The following is a 19275-nucleotide window of genomic DNA, read 5'->3' as shown; positions in this document are numbered from 1 at the left end:
TGTGCAGATGAGGATGTGCAAGTAGAAATACAGGCATGCAAAAGAGCAGAAAAACCAATATGTGGATGAGGTAGGTAGTTGGTTGGATGAGCTATTTACAGATGGGCTGTGTACAGCTGCAGTGATCGGTAAGCTGCTCTGACAGCTGAGGTTTAAAGTTTGTGAGGGAGATATAAGTCTCCCACTTCAGTGATTTTTGCAATTCCTTCCAGTCATTTCCAGCAGAGAACTGGAAGGAAAGGCGACCAAAGGGGGTGTTGGCTTTGGGGATGACCAGTGAAATATACCTGCTGGAGCGCGTGCTACGGTGACCAGTGAGCTGAGATAAGGCAGAGCTTTACCTAGCAAAGACTTATAGATTACCTGGAGCCAGTGGGTTTGGCGACGAATATGTAGTGAGGACCAGCCAACGAGAGCATACAAGTCGCAGTGGTGGGTAGTATATGGGGCTTTGGTGACAAAACAGATGGCACTGTGATAGACTGCATCCGATTTACTGAGTAGAGTGTTGGAGGCTATTTTGTAAATGACATCACCGAAGTCAAGGATCGGTAGGATAGTCAGTTTTACAAGGGTATGTTTGGCAGCATGACTGAAGGATGCTTTGTTGCGAAGTAGGAAGCCGATTCTAGATTTAACTTTGGATTGGAGATGCTTAATGTGAGTATGGAAGGAGAGTTTGCAGTCTAGTCAGACACCTAGGTATTTATAGTTGTCCACATATTCTAAGACAGAACCAGTGCAGTGTAGTGTAGTGCAGTCCAGTGTAGTGATGCTAGTCGGGCGGGTGCGGGCAGCGATCGGTTGAAGAGCATGCATTTAGTTTTACTAGCATTTAAGAGCAGTTGAAGGCCACGGAAGGAGTGTTGTATGGCGTTGAAGCACGTTTGGAGGTTTGTTAGCACAGGGTACCTCTTTGAAGAGGCGGTGGCCCAATCCAGTGCTTTGCCTGTGAGTAGAGACAACAAAATCCACCCTGCTCTTGTCGGTGGCGAAGTTAGTGGGGATGTGCTCAATGTATTTGCTGCATTGTGTAGGAAATCCGTAACATTTCCCAGGTATACCGTCATATTTTACAGGCATGGGTATGAACGAAGGAGGGCTATGGGTTACGATACCGGGCATCGGAGGAGTAGGGATAGGCTGGCGGAGAAGATGTACAATTTCCTCCATAAGCTCCCCTTGCTGGGTTAGGCTCCGCTGTAGCTCCGCTGTATCGATTCCGTTTTTAGGTGAGGTATTCTGTAATGAATACTCAGGGAGAAAAAGGTGTAGATTCACGCGCAGAGCGTGGCAAATGTTTATTATGCCTTCGCAGAAGGCAGGAATCATGGTCACAGGCAATGGTCAAACACAGGTAGGTAGTCAAAAACAAACAATACCTCACAACCATACCAACCGAAAGAACTGAACTATAGTGGAAGTCGGAGTTTACATACACTAAGGTTGGAGTCATTAAAACTCCCTTTTCAACCACTCCACAAATTTCTTGTTAACAAACTATAGTTTTGACAAGTCGGTTAGGACATCTACTTTGTGCATGACACAAGTCATTTTTCAAGTTGACTGTGCCTTTAAACAGTTTGGAAAATGTCATGGCTTTAGAAGCTACTTATAGGCTAATTGACATCATATGAGTCAACTGGAGGTGTACCTGTGAAAGTATTTCAAGGCCTACCTTCAAACTCAGTGCCTCTTTGCTTAACATCATGGGATAATCAAAAGAAATCAGCCAAGACCTCAGAAAAAAATTGTAGACCTCCACAAGTCTGGTTCATCCTTGGGAGCAATTTCCAAACACCTGAAGGTACCACATTCATCTGTACAAACAATAGTACGCAAATATAAACACCATGGGACCACGCAGCCATCATACCGCTCAGGAAGGAGAAGTGTTCTGTCTCGTAGATATGAACGTACTTTGGTGCGAAAAGTGCAACGAAGAAGCCACTGCTCAAAAACTGCCATAAAAAAGCCAGACTACGGTTTGTAACTGCAAATAGGGACAAAGATCATACTTTTTGATGAAATGTCCTCTGGTCTGATGAAACAAAAATATAACTGTTTGGCCATAATGACCATCGTTATGTTTGGAGGTAAAGGGGGAGAATTGCAAGCCGAAGAACACCATCCCAACCGTGAAGCACAGGGGTGGCAGCATCATGTTGTGGGGGTGCTTTGCTGCAGGAGGGACTGGTGCACTTCACAAAATAAATGGCATCATGAGGATGGAAAATTCTGTGGCTATATTGAAGCAACATCTCAAGACATCAGTCAGGAAGTTCAAGCTTGGTCGCAAATGGGTCTTCTAAATGGACAATGACCCCAAGCATACTTCCAAAGTTGTGGCAAAATGGCTTAAGGACAACAAAGTCAAGGTATTGGAGTGGCCATCACAAAGCCGGGACCTCAATCCTATAGAAAATGTGTGGGAAGAACTGAAAAAGTGTGTGCGAGCAAGGAGGCCTACAAACCTGATTCAATTACACCAGCTCTGTCAGGAGGAATGGGACAAAATTCACCCAACTTATTGTGGGAAGCTTATGGAACGCTAACCGAAACATTTGACCCAAGTTAAACAATTTAAAGGCAATGCTACCAAATACTAATTGAGTGTATGTAAACTTGTGACTCGCTGGGAATGTGATGAAAGAAATCGAAGCTGAAATAAATCATTCTCGCTACTATTATTCTGACATTTCACATTCTTAAAATAAAGTGGAGATCCTTACTGACCTGAGACAGGGAATTTTGTCCAAGTCAAGAAAGCTTACCAGCAGCCAGCATCACTTGCCGCGACTGGTAATGTTACTCGTTGGTACTCTTTCAGAGCCTTGTCAGATACTCCAGCGAGTGAAATTAGCTACATATTAGGAGTTGAGAACTAAAGTTCATATCGTTAGAAAATCGATATTTCCCTCTTTATAATAAAACATTTGTTTAGTCTGTTGTTGCTAGCGATATTCATAAAAACATTCAAGTAAAACATTTATAGTACATTTTCGAAGGCTGGGTTCCCCGGGTGAATACCCATGTTCTAAAGGCATAAGATAGCTGGTCTGAGCTGGTATGCCTTCTGGCAAGGTTGGAAGACTTTAGAACATGGGTATTCAAGCAGGGAACCCGGCCTTCGAAAATATATATTATAAATGTTTGATTTTAATATTTTTATGAAGCTAGCTACTCTAACTTGATTGATAGCCTGAAATGGCTTCTTGGTAGCTAGTTATGAGGTTGGGAGATAGGTTCCCAATCTTCATAAAACTGCTGAGGGGCTAGTAAAAAAAGAAAAGAAGTGTCCCCTAAGGGGCATGATGCCTCTTGAGTGAACCACAGAGGAAGGTAACCTGATTGCAATACTGCAATACTGTGTCTTCTAAAAATATGGGTTTTCTTCTAGCTGGGTACTCATACTAGGCCCTAGACATACCATACGCATCCCCTGACCAATCCAATCTCTGTTCCAACTTAGACCTAGTGTACAGCATCTTTACATGGAAAAGTGACTATTCACAGGAATTAATGTTAGGCCTATATACAGTATATTTTTACTTGAGCCAACTATGCACATATGGAGTTCCTGTAGGGGCCCCATTCCAACATGAATTTTCCCAGATTAAGACTTTGCCAGCTTGTGACACATATTTCTAGCATATTTTCTCACTATGATGAGACTAGGTATTAATGGTGGGCTTTATTCTAATGTAATTTAAAATCTCTGTTGAAGTGTTTTTTCCAAATAATGGTCCAACATGAATGACATTTTTTGACGCCAATGAGCAAACATTTTTGTTTTAAGGAAGAAATAGCTGATAATTTGCACAAAAAAAACGATTATATTGGCCAGCATGCAAATGGTCAAAGAGGTTTAAGCCAGTATAACTCCTAGCACGGTGTGGGGACTTGTTGGATCAGCTGAAGGGTTGTTGGAGAATTTGGGAAAAGTAAAAGGAGAAAAAAATTTCAGTCTCTCGATGTGAAAAACTGATAGAGACATACCCCAAGCGACTTACAGCTGTAATCGCAGCAAAAGGTGGCGCTACAAAGTAAGGGGGCTGAATAATTTTGCACGCCCAATTTTTCAGTTTTTGATTTGTTAAAAAAGTTTTAAATATCCAATAAATGTCATTCCACTTCATGATACAGTTGTATATCTTTATGTTTGAAGCCTGAAATGTGGCAAAAGGTCGCAAAGTTCAAGGGGGCCGAATAGTTTCGCAAGGCACTGTATATATTTGTTTATGGTCTAACAAAAGGCCTACAAAGGCTTATGGGGTTTACTGAGGAGGATCAACCAAAGACAGTGAAAAAGGGCATGTTTTTATCTAGTTTCCTGAAAATCATACTAAATATGTTACTTAGGTCAAGTCAAAATCTAAATGATTAGTAATTGTTGATAGTATTTTGCAGCATTCCATTTTATTGCGATTATTGGGCCCATTTGTGAAGAAAATAAAGTACAGAATGAACCCTGGTCATGTTGAAAGGGCAGCTGCTTCCATCTTGTGGTAGCTTGAGAGACAGCCCTCAGGTCCTTGTACATGCCACAAACCAGTATACACAGCTGTTAGCCTGGCTAACAAGAATCATTGCTCTGGCCAAACGCTACTCCACACCAACGGAGGTATGTAGCAAACGACAGAGAAGCAGAATAATTTAGTGTGAGTCGTCAGGCTAGTAAGTACTATGTATATAACAACAATGTGATTATACAATTTGTAATAGCAGTTATTAGAAAGGTTCATAATTATTTAGAGAAACAAATGGCTTTTATTGTGCAAAGCATTGTGAATGCCTCAGTGTTTCAAACACACAAAAAGGATGAAACAAGAAATAAAAAAATCCTGTTAGAAATAAAACATTGAAGCCAAATTATACCTTGAAACATTAATTTTGTATTTCGGAGGCAAGGTAGCATTTACTAAAGCATATTAAAATGATAACATATGGATCCTGAAATGTCAACCACACATTAATTAGCAGAGAAGATTATTTTAACTGCTAATTCTAAATAAACTATTTTCTAAGAGTTTACTATATCCGCATACACTGTCTATATCCCTTAACAACGGTGCACTCACTGAGGTAACATTTCTCTTGTACAACACAAAATGGCATTAAAATATATTTTTTTACCATTGGTTAAAAAAAACACACAAATACAGGTAAGAAACACACAACCTGAGTTAGATTTGTGAAAACCAGGATGATGAAAACATGTGTGTTTCCTATGGCAAGAGTAACCTACTAACGAGAAGTTCTTTGGTGGCAAAGGAACATCTAACCTTACTATGGGGGCAGAATGAATGGTGGTCAGTAACAGTGCTAGTTGAGAAGAGAGGCAAAATACCAACCCATAAAATGAAGGCACTACAAATGTTTCCAGGTAGGCTACAACAAATGGCGTATTAAAGGCACTGTGAGAGAGATGTAGAGCTCTATTGATAGTATGCATTACTGTACAAATAGCACTATGCACTGAGTGTACAAAACATTACGAACTTCTCTTCTTTCCATGAGACTGACCAGGTGAATCCAGGTGAAAGCTATGATCCCTTATTGATGTCACTTGTTAAATCCACTTCAATCAGTGTAGATGAAGGGGATGAGACAGTTTAAATAAGGATTTTTAAGCCTCGAGACAATTGAGACATGGATTGTGTGTGAGCCATTCAGAGGGTGAATGGGCAAGACAGTATATCTAAGTGCCTTTGAACAGAGTATGGTAGTAGATGCCAGGCCCACCGGTTTGAGTGTGTCAAGAACTGCAACGCTGCTGGGTTTTTCATGTTCAACAGTTTCCCGTGTGTATCAAGAACGGTCCACCACCCAAAGACATCCAGCCAACTTGACACAACTGTGGGAAACATTGGAGTCAACATGGGGCCAGCATCCCTGTGGAATGCTTTCGACATCTGGTAGAGTCCATGCTCTGAAAAATTGAGGCTGTTCTGAGGGCAAATGGGGGTGCAACTCAATAGTATGAAGGTTTTGCTAATGTTTTGTACACTCAGTGTAGGTAGCAATATCACTGGTCACAGGGAGAACATTGACTATGTGGCGGCTAAATTTGACCAGCACAATTATAATATATTACAGCGCGAATATTGAGAGGGCTTTGCCGCTGAGGTGAAATGTTGATGACGCAGAAAAATAGAATGCCGTTTGAAGCAATTTGTACTAAAACTGCAAAGGTAAACAGCTGATGTTACGTTTTTATGTTTTATTAATCTGAGCACCTCTATGGATGTAATGCTACAATCTCATTACTAATAAACCAAACCTTTAGTAGTGGATGTAATACAAACAGACATCTTTTGACACATTAATTAATTAGATCAGAAAACAAAGGTATGAAAACTGACCAAAGCTTTTCACCTCATTATGCTGCATAATATTTACATCTTTCCCTTTTTGGTAGATGGTAGAATTGTACACCGAGACTGGAATAACCCTTTGTCAAGGGAATCCCTCATGGAATTGACAATTATTTTGAACATGCAGATCTCAATGCAGTAACATTCTCCTCTGGGTCAGCTATAGATGTACTGCAGATGTTTCTCTCTTCTGACCCTAACATTGGTTCATTGCTGCTATTAATCTCTTCATTTGAGCATCAAATTCCTTCCAATCTGCTGCACTTCTTTCTCTCTTCATTTTCGACTCCTCCTGCACAAACTTCCTTTTTCTTTTTTTTTTGTGGGGGGGGGGGGGGGGGGTATAGCTTTGAGTGCTTAAACTCTGTCGTCTGTAAACAAAGCAGAGAATAGAACAAATCAAATTAAGTGAGAAAATGTCTGTCAAAACTGTAGTTGGGTCGTTCCACGAAATGAGTGACTTGAGTCCCTTTCATATTTTAAGTAAAAATTGTGCACCAATATTGCATTTTAAATGCCCGTTAGATTCAATTAAGTGCCCTTTAATATAGACCACATGGAGAATTCAATAAATCAGATTTTCGATATGAATAAAGACGTGCTAAAGTGCCAAAATTCAGCAATGTGGTTCAGATTGGCGCCCTCTGTGCACCCTCTGTGCACCCTCTGTGCACCCTCTGTGCACCCTCTGTGCACCCTCTGTGCACCCTCTGTGACTTCTAGGAAGATTTTAATCCACTTAACCCCAACATTTCTCCAAGTTTCCAGCATCATTGTAAAGCCCTAGTTATTTTGTTGCTTTGACAAAGTCATTTCTGAAGATGATTATTTATTTATTTAATGTGATTAGTGATTCATTTACATCTGTCCCTCATATTAAGGTCAACCCTGTTACGTGAACTTAACTCTAATCTTTTTGTCCATTTTCTGGTGTTTTGTGCTGGAAAACCGAGCAGGTCAAGCACAAAACAGGGTGGCCTAGTGGTTAGAGCGTTGGGCTAGTAACCGAAAGGTTGCAAGTTCAAATCCCTGAGCTGACAAGGTACAAATCTGTCGTTCTGCCCCTGAACAAGGCAGTTAACCCACTGTTCCTAGGCTGTCATTGAAAATAAGAATTAGTTTATAATGGACTTGCCTTGTTAAATAAAAGGTCAAATAAATAAAAACACTTCCACACTGTTACCCATATAGACAGGACAATTATTTTTGTGAAGCTTGCATTGCTCATCTCTGTTTCACACAACAAGCTTCCATTTCCCCTGTCAAAAGGGGATTTATGGCTGATTTAAGATGAAATCGAGAACCTTGTTACTATCTCCCCTGTTACTTTATTTGGCACTTACTATAGTCATTTTTATTTATTTAACCTTTTGCGATGAGAAAATGTTTTTTATGAAGTTGAACATGTGCTCTTTATGACAGAATGTTAAAATTACCAAGGCACCGAATTGGTGGAACGACCCAGTTCATAGCAAAGCTGCAACCTTATCTAAATCACCCACCAGTGGGCGCTGCTGTGTGCTGCCTGGTGCTCTTGATGACCAGAAAGATGGTGTAGGCATCATAGGCAAACAGGATCCCAGCCAGCAGGCCGAACACCTAAGGGAATGGAATAACTGTTAATATAAACATATTCTAAGCACCAAGTTCTACTTTTCAGTGATTAATTGGTCTGAAGTATTGGAGAGCTGAAGAAGTAGGCAATTTGAGATGCTATAGTTTGTTTCTATAAAAAAATCTCAGGGTGGCTAGACATTTGACTCACCCCTCCTGCAATACGGGCGCCGTCCCCGGATCCACCAATCACACAGATCAGAGAGGTGATAAGGTACAGGGCTGCACCAATAGCAGCACGGATAAGATCCTGAGAGGAAGAGACCAGCATTAGTGAATGATTGTACTTCTAATGGCACTTGGAAAGTCCTTGTGTTACTGTCTGTTTTTATGAATGCATCTATAATGTGTGTATGTGCTTCTGTGTGCTTCTCTTTCTCTGTGTGTGTGTGTCTCTCTAGGTATGTGTGTCTAGGTGTGTGTGTGTCTCTCTAGGTATGTGTGTCTAGGTGTGTGTGTGTGTCTCTAGGTATGCGTGTCTACGTGTGTGTGTGTGTGTGTGTGCGTGCGTGCATGTTTGTTTGTGTGTGTGTGTCTAGGTGTGTGTCTGTGTAAACATATACTGTACTCACACTCCAGACCCAGTTGACCACCTGGATGGACTTGTCCATTTCCATCATGAAGACGACAAAGAAGATGATGGCGAACACCATCTCACAGATGGCCACTGCAGAATAACCTCCATACAATGATGCAGCATAGCAGATTAGGATAATAAAACTGATGAGCTGAAAGAAAATGACAGACAATTAATTTGGGGGAAAGGTAGAGTGATAGAAAGAGGAGAGAGAGAAAAAGCCTGCATGAAAATATTCAGTGTAATATGTATATAAAGGTACTTAGAAAATGCCAAATCTGTAGGGCAAAAATGGCTTTTATGCTCAATTAATCTGTAGCCGAATTGCTTGAATTTGGGATGTTATTCATATCATTTCCTTTTTAGGAAATTACTGCTACGTATCCCAGAATCCTTGGGGAACGTCTCGCTGTAGTTTACAACAAACTAACAACTTGGCTCCAGATTCCTCCTTTTCCTTTGAATTAGCAGTTCAGGTTGAATGACGTGATTAAAACTCATCCCAGACAGCAGATCAGCAGTGATAGGAACAGTCATCTCAGAGTCATTTCCACCACATGAAGATGGTAGGACAGTTGACTTAAGACCATATTTTATCCACGATAGTCTTCTACTCCTAGACCCAGGCTGAGTGAGACCAGGGGGCAGCAATGTCAAATGGACAGACACCATCACTGCCATGTCACACACAAACACTAGCATCTCCAACATCAAACAGGACATAATAAACACAGTCTATACGGGGTTAAAGACCCTGTGGTGATGCAACGAAGTACACAAACAACCGAGGCTGTCACAAAACACATGCAACAAAAAAAATTGTAGCTAACATAGCCAATCAGTTTAGAAGCCGATATCACACTGAGTAAGTTTCCCAGTGCTGGGATTGATCTTTTTTTATCCTAAACATTTACATGTCTTTCTTTAACATGTTGCTTTAATTGTATTTACAGAGGGGTCTGTACCAAGTCAGGAATGCATTTTTCCATCAGAAAAAAAAAATCTGCTGGCATTCCCTTCAGTCCATTCCAGTGAAATAGGGTCAGTGTGGAGAGTACATAAACTTGGACAGCCCACAGTGTAGCAGCAACACCAGCCCTTACTGAATCTCTCTATTGTTGCTGCTGTTGAGCTATGATTCTGGGTGGGTAGATATATTTAAATACAACCACAGGCAGGTTTTGAAAGAATGGTCACATTTCATGGTGCAACTTGACATCACAAAGCCTTTGTGAGGATGACAAAGATGTTACTGACTTAGATGTTCAGGGAAGATATTGGAGATTGTCAACTTTGCTTGCAGTTGCAAAGCTACCCTTTTTTCTTTGATTTGAGGGATAAAATAATTATATTGGCTATATATGAACTGGATTACTGCCACAGAGCAGTAAGCTAAGTTAGGGCAAACCCAGTCAAAAGTGTGGTAGTAGCCTACAGATGATGCAATAAGCTGCCCCCCACCCCCCCACATCAGTGCTTCGTGTGTTCCAGAGACTGGCACGAGCTGCCTCTGTGCACTTGTGGGGTGGCCGGGGCGAGGGGCCTACACAATGAGGCTCTATTCTATTCTGGCCTCAGCCAGCTGCTCTAAGGGTAACCAGCTAATGAAGAGGCCGTCACATGGAGAAACACCCACTATCCAAAAGCCCTTCACAACAAAAAAAGGGCGATGTTGACATCTCACTGTTACACCACAGGAAAAACTGCTCCATTTCTGACCAGACTGAAGACCCAGATGGAATCTGTTCAGTCCTCCATTCACTGACTATGGAAAATGACCAATATTTTGTCAATGATTACAGTCAATATATTAACAATCTAAAAACCGGAGCAGAGTGCCAACCAAAAACACAGAGAGATGTAACTATAAACACACAATCTCACACACAAAGAAATGCCAGGAAAAGCTCAACTGATGTTTCAATGGAACTAGCTTCTCTGAATAGTATCGGGATGAGAGGCAAAATACAATTTCTAAGCACAGTAATAGGAACAGAACAAGCTGCTGCAATGCCTACATCACTCAGCTTACATGAAACGATTGCTCATCATCCAGGGAGAGTCACACTGACTATGTTTCACTTTGACATTAGCTAGCTTTCACAGAAGCATGTTCAAACCCAATGAACCAATTAATTGTTTGCGCTACAAAAGGTAAAAAGCATATCAAACATTCTTCGTCCCAATTTAGTTTCTATGTGAGAATTGGCAGAACAATCTGAGATACCAAAAATATTTTGGGGGGCTATGCTGGCATGGAATCACCCTTTTGGAATATGGCTTCCATAGGCCCATTTAAGTTCAGAAGCCATGTACCATAGTGTCAGTGTCAATCCTTTACAGTACATGGGGTTACTATGAAACAGTGGGTGAGGAAATGAGTATTTCCCGACTGATTAATGATGGCAAGAGTTGTCTTCCTGTGTATCTCACATCACATGATCCTCCTCTTACTGCTGGAGTATTCTTTGCTCTGTATGAACTACAGTATGTAAACTGTCTGAGACACCTACCATCTCTCGTCCTGTGACTTTCATACTTTCTCCCGGGCTGTTGTGATGCTCCACAAGGGGGGGTCATCCACCTGACCTGTGTCTCCAGCAAGGTGTGAAACTGTCCTTGAATGCCAAGCCAAGTCATATAGAGTTGCAATAAGCGATTACTGCATTCTTTATCCCAGGCTGCAGCAACCTCACACATCTCTGGAATTTCCATTACCTCTGCAAAGCACTGACTCTTAATGTGTGGTGAAACACTGACCTCTGGGATCTGAGTCTAGGAACCCCCCTGCTAAAATAAACTCTACACATACACTACATGACGGAAAGTATGTGGACACCTGCTCGTCTAATATCTCATACCCAAATCACGGGCATTAATATGGAGTTGGTCCCCCTTTGCTGCCATTACAGCCTCCACTCTTCTGGGAAGGCTTTCCACTAGATGTTGGAACATTGCTGTGGGGACGTATTCAGCCACAAGAGCAGTAGTGAGGTCGGGTACTGATGTTGGGCGAGTAGGCCTGACACGCAGTCGGCATCCCAATTCATCCCAAAAGTGTTCATCTGTCAAACCCAGAATCGTCCGTCTGACTACCAGATTGTGAAGCGTGATTCATCACTCCAGACAACGCGTTTCTACTGTTCTAGAGTCCAATGGCATTGAGCTTTACACCACTCCAGCTGATGCTTGGCATTGAGCATGGTGATCTTAGGCTTGTGTGCGGCTGCTCGGCCATGGAAACACATTTCATGAAGCTCCCAACGAACAGTTCTTGTGCTGACGTTGCTTCCAGAGGCAGTTTGGAACTCGGTAGTGAGTGTTGCAAACGAGGACAGAAGATTTGTACACGCTATGTGCTTCAGCACTAGACGTGTGCACTTGACAATAACAGCACTTTCAGTTGACCGGGACAGCTCTAGCAGGGAATTTATGAACTGACTTGTTGGAAAGGTGGCATCCTATGATTGTACAGTGTTTGAAGGGGTGTTCAAACTTTTGTATATATAATATTTATATTTTCAGAAAAGGTCAATTATCTTTGATTGTTTAAATAACTTATGAAAGAGACTGATGTGTTTTCCCCCCACCTAATCATGGAATGGGGTTGTTCAAAGACAGAAATGTATTTGGTTTAAATCTATCACTTGATGGTTTCATTTCAGAGAGACTAATCATGTTTTGCTGCAAAGCGCTATATATCCGCCTCACTCAGAGAAATAAGTAGCACTGCTAGGTTTTACACAGTCAAATAGCAAATAACATTTTTTAATAAAGAACTGTACAAATGATAGTTTCATATTGATGTCACAAATGTAACTTTTTTTAAATTAATTAATACAGTAATATGAAATCTGTATGTAAAATAGTGACATACAGTTAGTCCATTCATTTTAAGATCGCTAGGTGAGACAAACACATAACAGTCAGGATACAAATATTCAATTCCAGCTAAACAATGGATATAGTTTTTGCAACAAAACCCATTTTAATATCTAAAATCCTTGAATTAAAAATCTGAGAACAGTAATATTTTACACACACATGAATGTACCCATAAGCAATCATTTCTGATGAAAAAACACAAATGTGAAAAAATGGTGGATATAGGGTTTTGGAAAGAAACTCTTAAAATTCTAGAACTCGCTAGAATTATATTCTGTTCCATTTTATGAGAAAGCTCAGTCTGTGAGTTACCACCCCCTTTAGAACAGAACACCTATCATACCCAATAATGCTTATCTTTACAAAAGGAGAGATTCACCAGTGCTGACTTCTTAGGGCAATGACAACACTGAGCAACAAGATAGGCAATCAGTATGCATGCAACAACTCCACCAGAGTAGTGGGATGGCCCTCTTCAATGCACTTAGGCATGGGTAACAAAGCCCCCAAAGGACACTTACTACCCTACAATACATCTCATGGATGTAGAGCACATTAAAAGGGGTCTACTGTGTACAAAAACACTTGGCCTGCTTGAAGTTATTCATGTCTATTCCTGGAGTGTCTTTACATACATCCTGGTTAACTCAATCCAGATGGGTTTAGCATAATGTTGAAAAAAAAAACATAGCTTCATTGGCCTGTGCATAATTTTGGATGTCATCTGCAGTCCATTCCTCTTTCCATCAAACCATGTACCCACTTTGTCTCTCTCTGGTTGTGCTCAACAGTTGTGTTTGTTCTACATTTGATGGGCTCTTGTGTGGGCTGGATTTTAAATGTCCATATATGACTGGACATAGGCTACAGTTTGCTGAAAGATGATTAAATAAACCTTTACTTGAATTTGGCCACAGTTACATGCTAAAACAGACCGGACAAGTCGCGTGCGCGAGCAATGCAAAATAAATGTACACATACATGTTATTCAATTATTGCGCGTGTCAGCGAGCTCATGCATGGCCAGGTCGCTAAAATAGAAATTGGTTCTATTTGTGACGCTCAACGTGCTCCAAGTCCGTCCTCTTCCATCGGGTTTTTAGAAGCATATACCCACGTGGGGGATTGAAAGATGAACTTAGGTCCATTCCGGTCAGTTGTAGTAATGCTGTAAAGTTGGTTGCGAACTGCCATTAAAGTACAAAGAAGAAAAGCCATATAAAAGTCCAAAGAAGAAAAAGAAACGTGAAGGAAGGAGGAAAGATGACGAGAAACAAATTCGGTTTACAGTTTTATCTGTGGATTAATTGTCAAAGTAGACGACCTTGTGCATTTCAGGTAAAATAACAACCCAATGTTTATATACCAGCACAAATAAACAAGCAACAGCAAGCTAACTAGCTAAATTGGCATAAATGTTTAATGCTTTTTGACCTGTCCCCAAATTAATATAATTGGTTCAGTGTATGTTTTGATATTTCAACCTGTGTGTCCTGATCGCTTCTGGTGTGGGTGAACAAAATCAATGTGTGCGCAATGGTGCACGTGCGTGTCCAGTTTGGTCAGCTTGTTAGTCTACATAACAAGGTTTTCATATTTTTTTTAATTCTTATTAATTTGTCTATTTTTTATTTGAAATTCAGTTTAAGTTCTTTTTAGACCTGATTTGCTAGTTAAAAAAAAAAAAGTTTCAGTATTAGGGACAGAAAGCATAGGATCACAATTTTACTTAAGATTCTGATGATTATCCACATTTATTCAAAGTCAAATTTCGAAGTTGGTCCAAACGTAAAATTTCATAGGCGTTTTCAAAAGCCTGGTTTGCTGCTGCAGCTGCCACTCCTTTATTTGGCTCCTCCTACATTAATTCCGAATAGTTAAATTAAGGATTCAGGTCTGGAATATCCCCATGAAATTGATTGAAATTAAATGGTTGGTATGCAGATGCTGCATGGACATTTCACCAGTAAAATTTGAAGAATTATTATTTTTATTAATTGACAGTGAGAAATGTGAAGGGAGGGTGACCACAAAAAATGTATTGGTAAAGTAGAGGTAAAGAAAAACATGCGCAGAATGTGATTCGGATCTCCAACTCCGGGTAAAATTGATCCAGGGGGGCGGGGCAGTTACCTCGGAGCCGCAGCCTCAGCCTTAATTTATAAAGTCAACCTCAATGTGACTTGGATTTAAAATGTATATTGTTGAGACAGGTGCAAAACAATATGGTGGAAGGAAAAGCTCTCTAGCCCATATACTAATCCAATGCTTTTTAAATGTAGTAGTACATGTAAGAATCAAGTTAGCTCCATTTTTCCCCCTGTTAGCTTGTGATAGTGATGCATAAATTAGGCCTATTTGAAACAATGTCATCTCCTGACCACATTTTTAACAGCCACATTCAGTAGCATGAAACCCCCCACCCCCTAAAGCTTGAAACTCCCATTGAAAATCCCATTACAGTTTAGATCTTTTATCTGAACATAATTTGATGGTTATTTTATTTCTGTTTGTTTTGGGGTCAAAGATAATCATTTCAGTATGGTTTTAGTTTTTTAGATTGTTTTATTAATGATTTTATTTCAGTTTAAAAAAAAGAAGATTAGTTTGCATTTTAATTTCAGTTTACTATATAACCTTGCTACATAACGGAGCATTAATGAGCACAACATCAAAGAGAAGGAGCTTTACACATTTACAAGCTAGGTAGTAAATGTGTCAAATTTATTCGGCACACCTTATCAATCTTAGGGAGATTTCTGTCATCCTTCCATGACTAATTGTCACACGTAATCATAACTCTCATGGATATCCTGTAGTATGTGACCCTATGTACACTCTGATTTTCAATCTAAACTGTCAGCATTTGAATGTTGAGTGCCAAATGAGGGGAGATTCACCACAACACCACCACATTAGATGTGACAGGTGGAAGCTCTTAACCCTTGGCCTACAAACCCAGCCCTTGGCCTGGCCCCTACCTCCAGAGCACATGGTTATCATTCTAGGTCCAGTTCCTTTAAGTCCAGATAACTGTGTCCACGATTTTAAAATGGCCCCATTCATTATCATGCCATGATCAAATCATTGGAATACCATCATGGAAATACTCACAGATCTGTATTGCAAAAACAGCTGTAGGTAAATGAACTACACCCACATAGCCTATTCAGTTACATTTTTGTAAAGTAGTAGGTTTACTTATTGCTTAATAGAGGCCTATGCTAAGGTTATGAATGCAAACCTAAAGTAGTATGTCATCATAACAAGGATATATTCTAGGGAATTATATAATATTTCTACAACAGAGCTTTCATTCATAGTTTGGAAACTCCTAAATAGCAGTACGTTTAGGTTGCAGCAGTAGTCTACTCCTTGTGTATAAGGCTTTAAGAGTAAATCGAAACAAACGTACTATTTCTGCAGCAAGAATAGTTCCTTTTCGGGTCTTCACGTAGCCCTTCAGTTTCTCCAGGCAGCCCGCAGCGACACTGGCCTCAGTATCAGCCATAACGAAATTAAATGTATAATTTACCAGTTAAGTATAACGGCTGAATATTGCAATGTGGCAGGACTCAACGAAGACACAAGTTACATTCAGTAAGGAAAAAGCGGACTGCCGTTGCCTCCTAACTTCGGGTTTTTTCTTCTCTCCAACTTGCGACTCCTTCGAATGGGTGAGTAATGGCAACTTCCTGGACTAGAGAACAAAATTGGAAGGAGGGAGTAAAGACGGGCAAACGGGGCGTTGGCTTTAACTTTTCTCTAGAGATTTAGGTGGTGGTGGTGGAAGACAGTTTGCTCCAACTGTTGCTGTGATTATAACTGTTGCTGTGATTAATTTCTGGAAGTTATTTAACGTTCATTAACATTATAGCCATCAGCAATATGTTTTCTCAAGTTCAGTGGGCAGAAACTAATGGAAAGCATTAGACATGTCCTATGCAGTTGCTGTGTGACAAGCCTCTCTTTGCTTTGGCAACACCGTCGACTATGTTCTTGACAACGTAACTAGAACTGCCTACTGGTGGGTTGGTGCTGTTAGGCACATACGGGAACCACTTCGTAGTGCGCAGCTTTCTCACCCAGTGGGTGTGAACAGTTGTTTTTAGAGCAAACAGATTCGGGAACAGTTGCCCACGGCTATGCATGACACGTTACCTTTTTGTAAAATGTGCTGTTTCGTTTACTTTGCTCTATGCAGAATATAATTGTGTTGTTCATGTATTGTTCATTAGATTATTTTTCAATAGGCATTGCCCATACTCACTTAATCCATACTGATACTGATCAAAGTAGTGTCGTGCAGGTATACGCCCTATCAATTAATAGTGCTGATGGAACAGAATGTTTTTCTTAAAATGTTGAAGCGTCGTCCGGGTTAAGGGAGGGTTTAGCCGGCCGGGATGTTCTTGTCCCATCACGCTCTAGCGACTCCTTGTGGTGGGCTGGGCTCATGCACGCTGACTTTGGATGACAGCTGTGCGGCGTTTCCTCCGACACATTGGTGCGGCTGGCTTCCGGTTTAAGTGAGGAGTGTGTCAAGAAGCAGTGCGGCTTGGTGGGGTCGTGTTTCAGAAGACGCATGGCTCTCGACCTTTGCCTCTCCCGAGTCCGTACTGGAATTGCAGCGATGGGACAAGACTGTAACTACCAATTGGGGAGAAAAAGGGTTAAAAAAAATTGTGCTGGAGAAATGTAACCACTCAAATTCAAAGATGGGGTAAAGGCATCCATGAGATCAAAATTAGTGTTTTAACCATACTTTTAAATGAAAAGCAAAAAAATATATAAATGTATCAATCACAGCCACTTTAAAGGATTTGAAGATTTTCTGAATCATATTAAAATGCTTTGAATATTTTACAAACCCTGATAATGAAAATACATTACAATAGTAGCATTCTGGAAAACAGAGATATCATACCATCATGTGGCACAGCAGCAGGACTACATGTGCCAATAATAGAAGTTGATGTGTCACTCCATGGCTGTGTTTAGACACGCAGCCCAATTCTGATCTTTATTTCACGAATTGATCTTTTGACCAATCAGATTAGCGCTGAAAAAGTTCTGATGTGAAACGAACTGCTGTGATTGGTCAAAATACCAATTAAAAAATATCACAATTGGGTTGCCTGTCTAAACGCAGCCCATGTAGCTGTCGTGTCTTTGACTATGCCGGATTAAGTGATATGACATGCTATTCTATAAAATAATTTCTCTGTAATTAATATTACATTATTAAGCTAATCAGGTAGATGTAATTAACTAGAAAGTCGGGGCACCACAAAATAATGTTAATAGAGCTGTTATCTTTCGAATAAACTCTTAGTTTGGCCAACTAAGTCATGGTCATCTACCTCAATAGCAGTCAATATTTAATCGTCACTTTATTTAATCACATCTGAAAGTTGTAAATTCTTGGTTATCTTCACGAACCCTGGCTAACAAGTTGAATCAGCAATACAACATTTTGTTTAATTATTTATTTACTAAATACCTAAATAATCACTCAGAATTAAATCTACACATAATGGATCATACATTGATTACAAATGATGTCATAAAGGAAAACGTCCCTAGCGGACAGAGCAGATATGACGGCTGGTTACATAAAGAAAGGGGCTTGGGTTTTGAATGAAAGAGCGGGAAGACTGAGGAACAAAAATATTTTGTGTCTCTATCAGGCAGTAGGCAGCTACTCTATCGTAAATACATAATCTTATGCATTCTAAATAACCGCCCATTTGGAAAAGGAAAATGCAATAAATATTTACTCTGATCTGCGCTTCGATCGGTTGGTCGTAGATGGAAGGCCGGGTTGTCCTTTGAAGAATATCTGGTGGTAGAACGGGTACTTGGTAGTACCGTCGTCGTGTGATAGAACAGTTACTCTGTCCGTCCTCTCCTAGCCCACGTCTACAGTTGCTGCACTAACGTAACGGATAGGAGGTATCACTTCTTTAGTGAATAAGAGTTCAAAGTTCATACCAAGTTGCCATGCTATGTGCTCATGCTATATTCTGGCTGTATAGTGGAAATTCATCCTTTTGACGTGTAGGTCGATTAGATCCGATGCTAATTTCGTTAGTTTCCTGTCGTTCAACCAGAGCTCACGCTGAGGTTGGCTTAGTTCTGTAGGTGGTCTTTATCCTTTCAACGTGGGGACCGCAAGTCCTCACGTCCTTGGAACAGGAAGTTACATTTTCGTCAACGGGTTTATATAGTGGTGACAGAAGGGCGTCTTTCATAGTTTACAACCAAAGTCTGTTCACTTGGGCGGGGCCTCTGGTCGAGCAGAGTTTCTCTATGACAAACCGTTCTCTCATTTAAGAAGCTAAAATTACATTTAAACATTTAAATTGCACAACAATTCCATGTGAATCTGATAACTAGAATGTGTCGACTTTCCAAGATGCAGTTTGTCATCCTGTCATTAGTAATAATGTCTCAGATGCCAACTGATCTGACATCATATTCATTAAGTACCAACGCATATATTCAACTGGTTGGATAACCGAAATATTGTTCAGTTTCCCAACCTATTGATGTTACCAGTCTCTCCATGTTAACAAAGGGATTTTCAATAGTCACATTGGTAGAGTAGAGAGAGGAAAAAGGGGAAAGGTATTTATAGGGGTCATAAACCTCCCCCATCAGGCCAACGTCATGACATAGCCTAGTAGTAGGCATACCTTATACCCTCAGACATTGAACCCCCTAGGGACCTCCCCATGCTACTGAACATCAATCAGTAAATAGTACAGCATGAACAATGCATATGATCTACAAGGTTAGAGAATTAGACAAAACATTTAA

At 40.5% G+C, this 19275-nt stretch overlaps 1 protein-coding gene across 2 annotated transcripts; it reads right to left on the bottom strand.

Annotated features, from left to right (window-relative positions):
• Nucleotides 1-4746: 4746 nt before the first annotated feature.
• On the bottom strand, nucleotides 4747-16544 carry LOC109908168 (proteolipid protein 2-like). 2 transcript variants are annotated; one of them, XM_031794443.1, is made up of 5 exons: nucleotides 15869-16174; nucleotides 8564-8719; nucleotides 8143-8241; nucleotides 7862-7976; nucleotides 4747-6748 (listed from the first exon to the last, which is right to left on the bottom strand). In XM_031794443.1, exons 1-4 carry the CDS (start codon nucleotides 15962-15964, stop codon nucleotides 7872-7874), a joined length of 456 nt encoding a protein of 151 aa, XP_031650303.1. In that variant the 5' UTR covers nucleotides 15965-16174; the 3' UTR covers nucleotides 4747-6748; nucleotides 7862-7871. The 2 variants fall into 2 exon arrangements, with proteins under 2 accessions (XP_031650303.1, XP_020362291.1); XM_020506702.2 differs by having other exon boundaries at nucleotides 4751-6748; nucleotides 7880-7976; nucleotides 15869-16544.
• Between the last annotated feature and the right edge of the window lie 2731 nt (nucleotides 16545-19275).

The sequence above is a fragment of the Oncorhynchus kisutch genome, linkage group LG17, assembly GCF_002021735.2.
Source record: "Oncorhynchus kisutch isolate 150728-3 linkage group LG17, Okis_V2, whole genome shotgun sequence".
NCBI classification, from domain to species: domain Eukaryota; kingdom Metazoa; phylum Chordata; class Actinopteri; order Salmoniformes; family Salmonidae; genus Oncorhynchus; species Oncorhynchus kisutch.
Note: the sequence above shows the minus strand (reverse complement) of the source record. Positions and strands in the feature narration are given on the sequence as shown.

Coding starts and splice junctions, on each gene's coding strand:
- LOC109908168 (XM_020506702.2), bottom strand. CDS start 15,964: ATGGCTGATACTGAGGCCAGTGTCGCTGCGGGCTGCCTGGAGAAACTG. Junction 8,720..15,868: donor CTATTCTTGCTGCAGAAATA/GTACGTTTGTTT, acceptor ATTTTCTTTCAG/CTCATCAGTTTTATTATCCT. Junction 7,977..8,142: donor GCGCCCGTATTGCAGGAGGG/GTGAGTCAAATG, acceptor CCATTCCCTTAG/GTGTTCGGCCTGCTGGCTGG.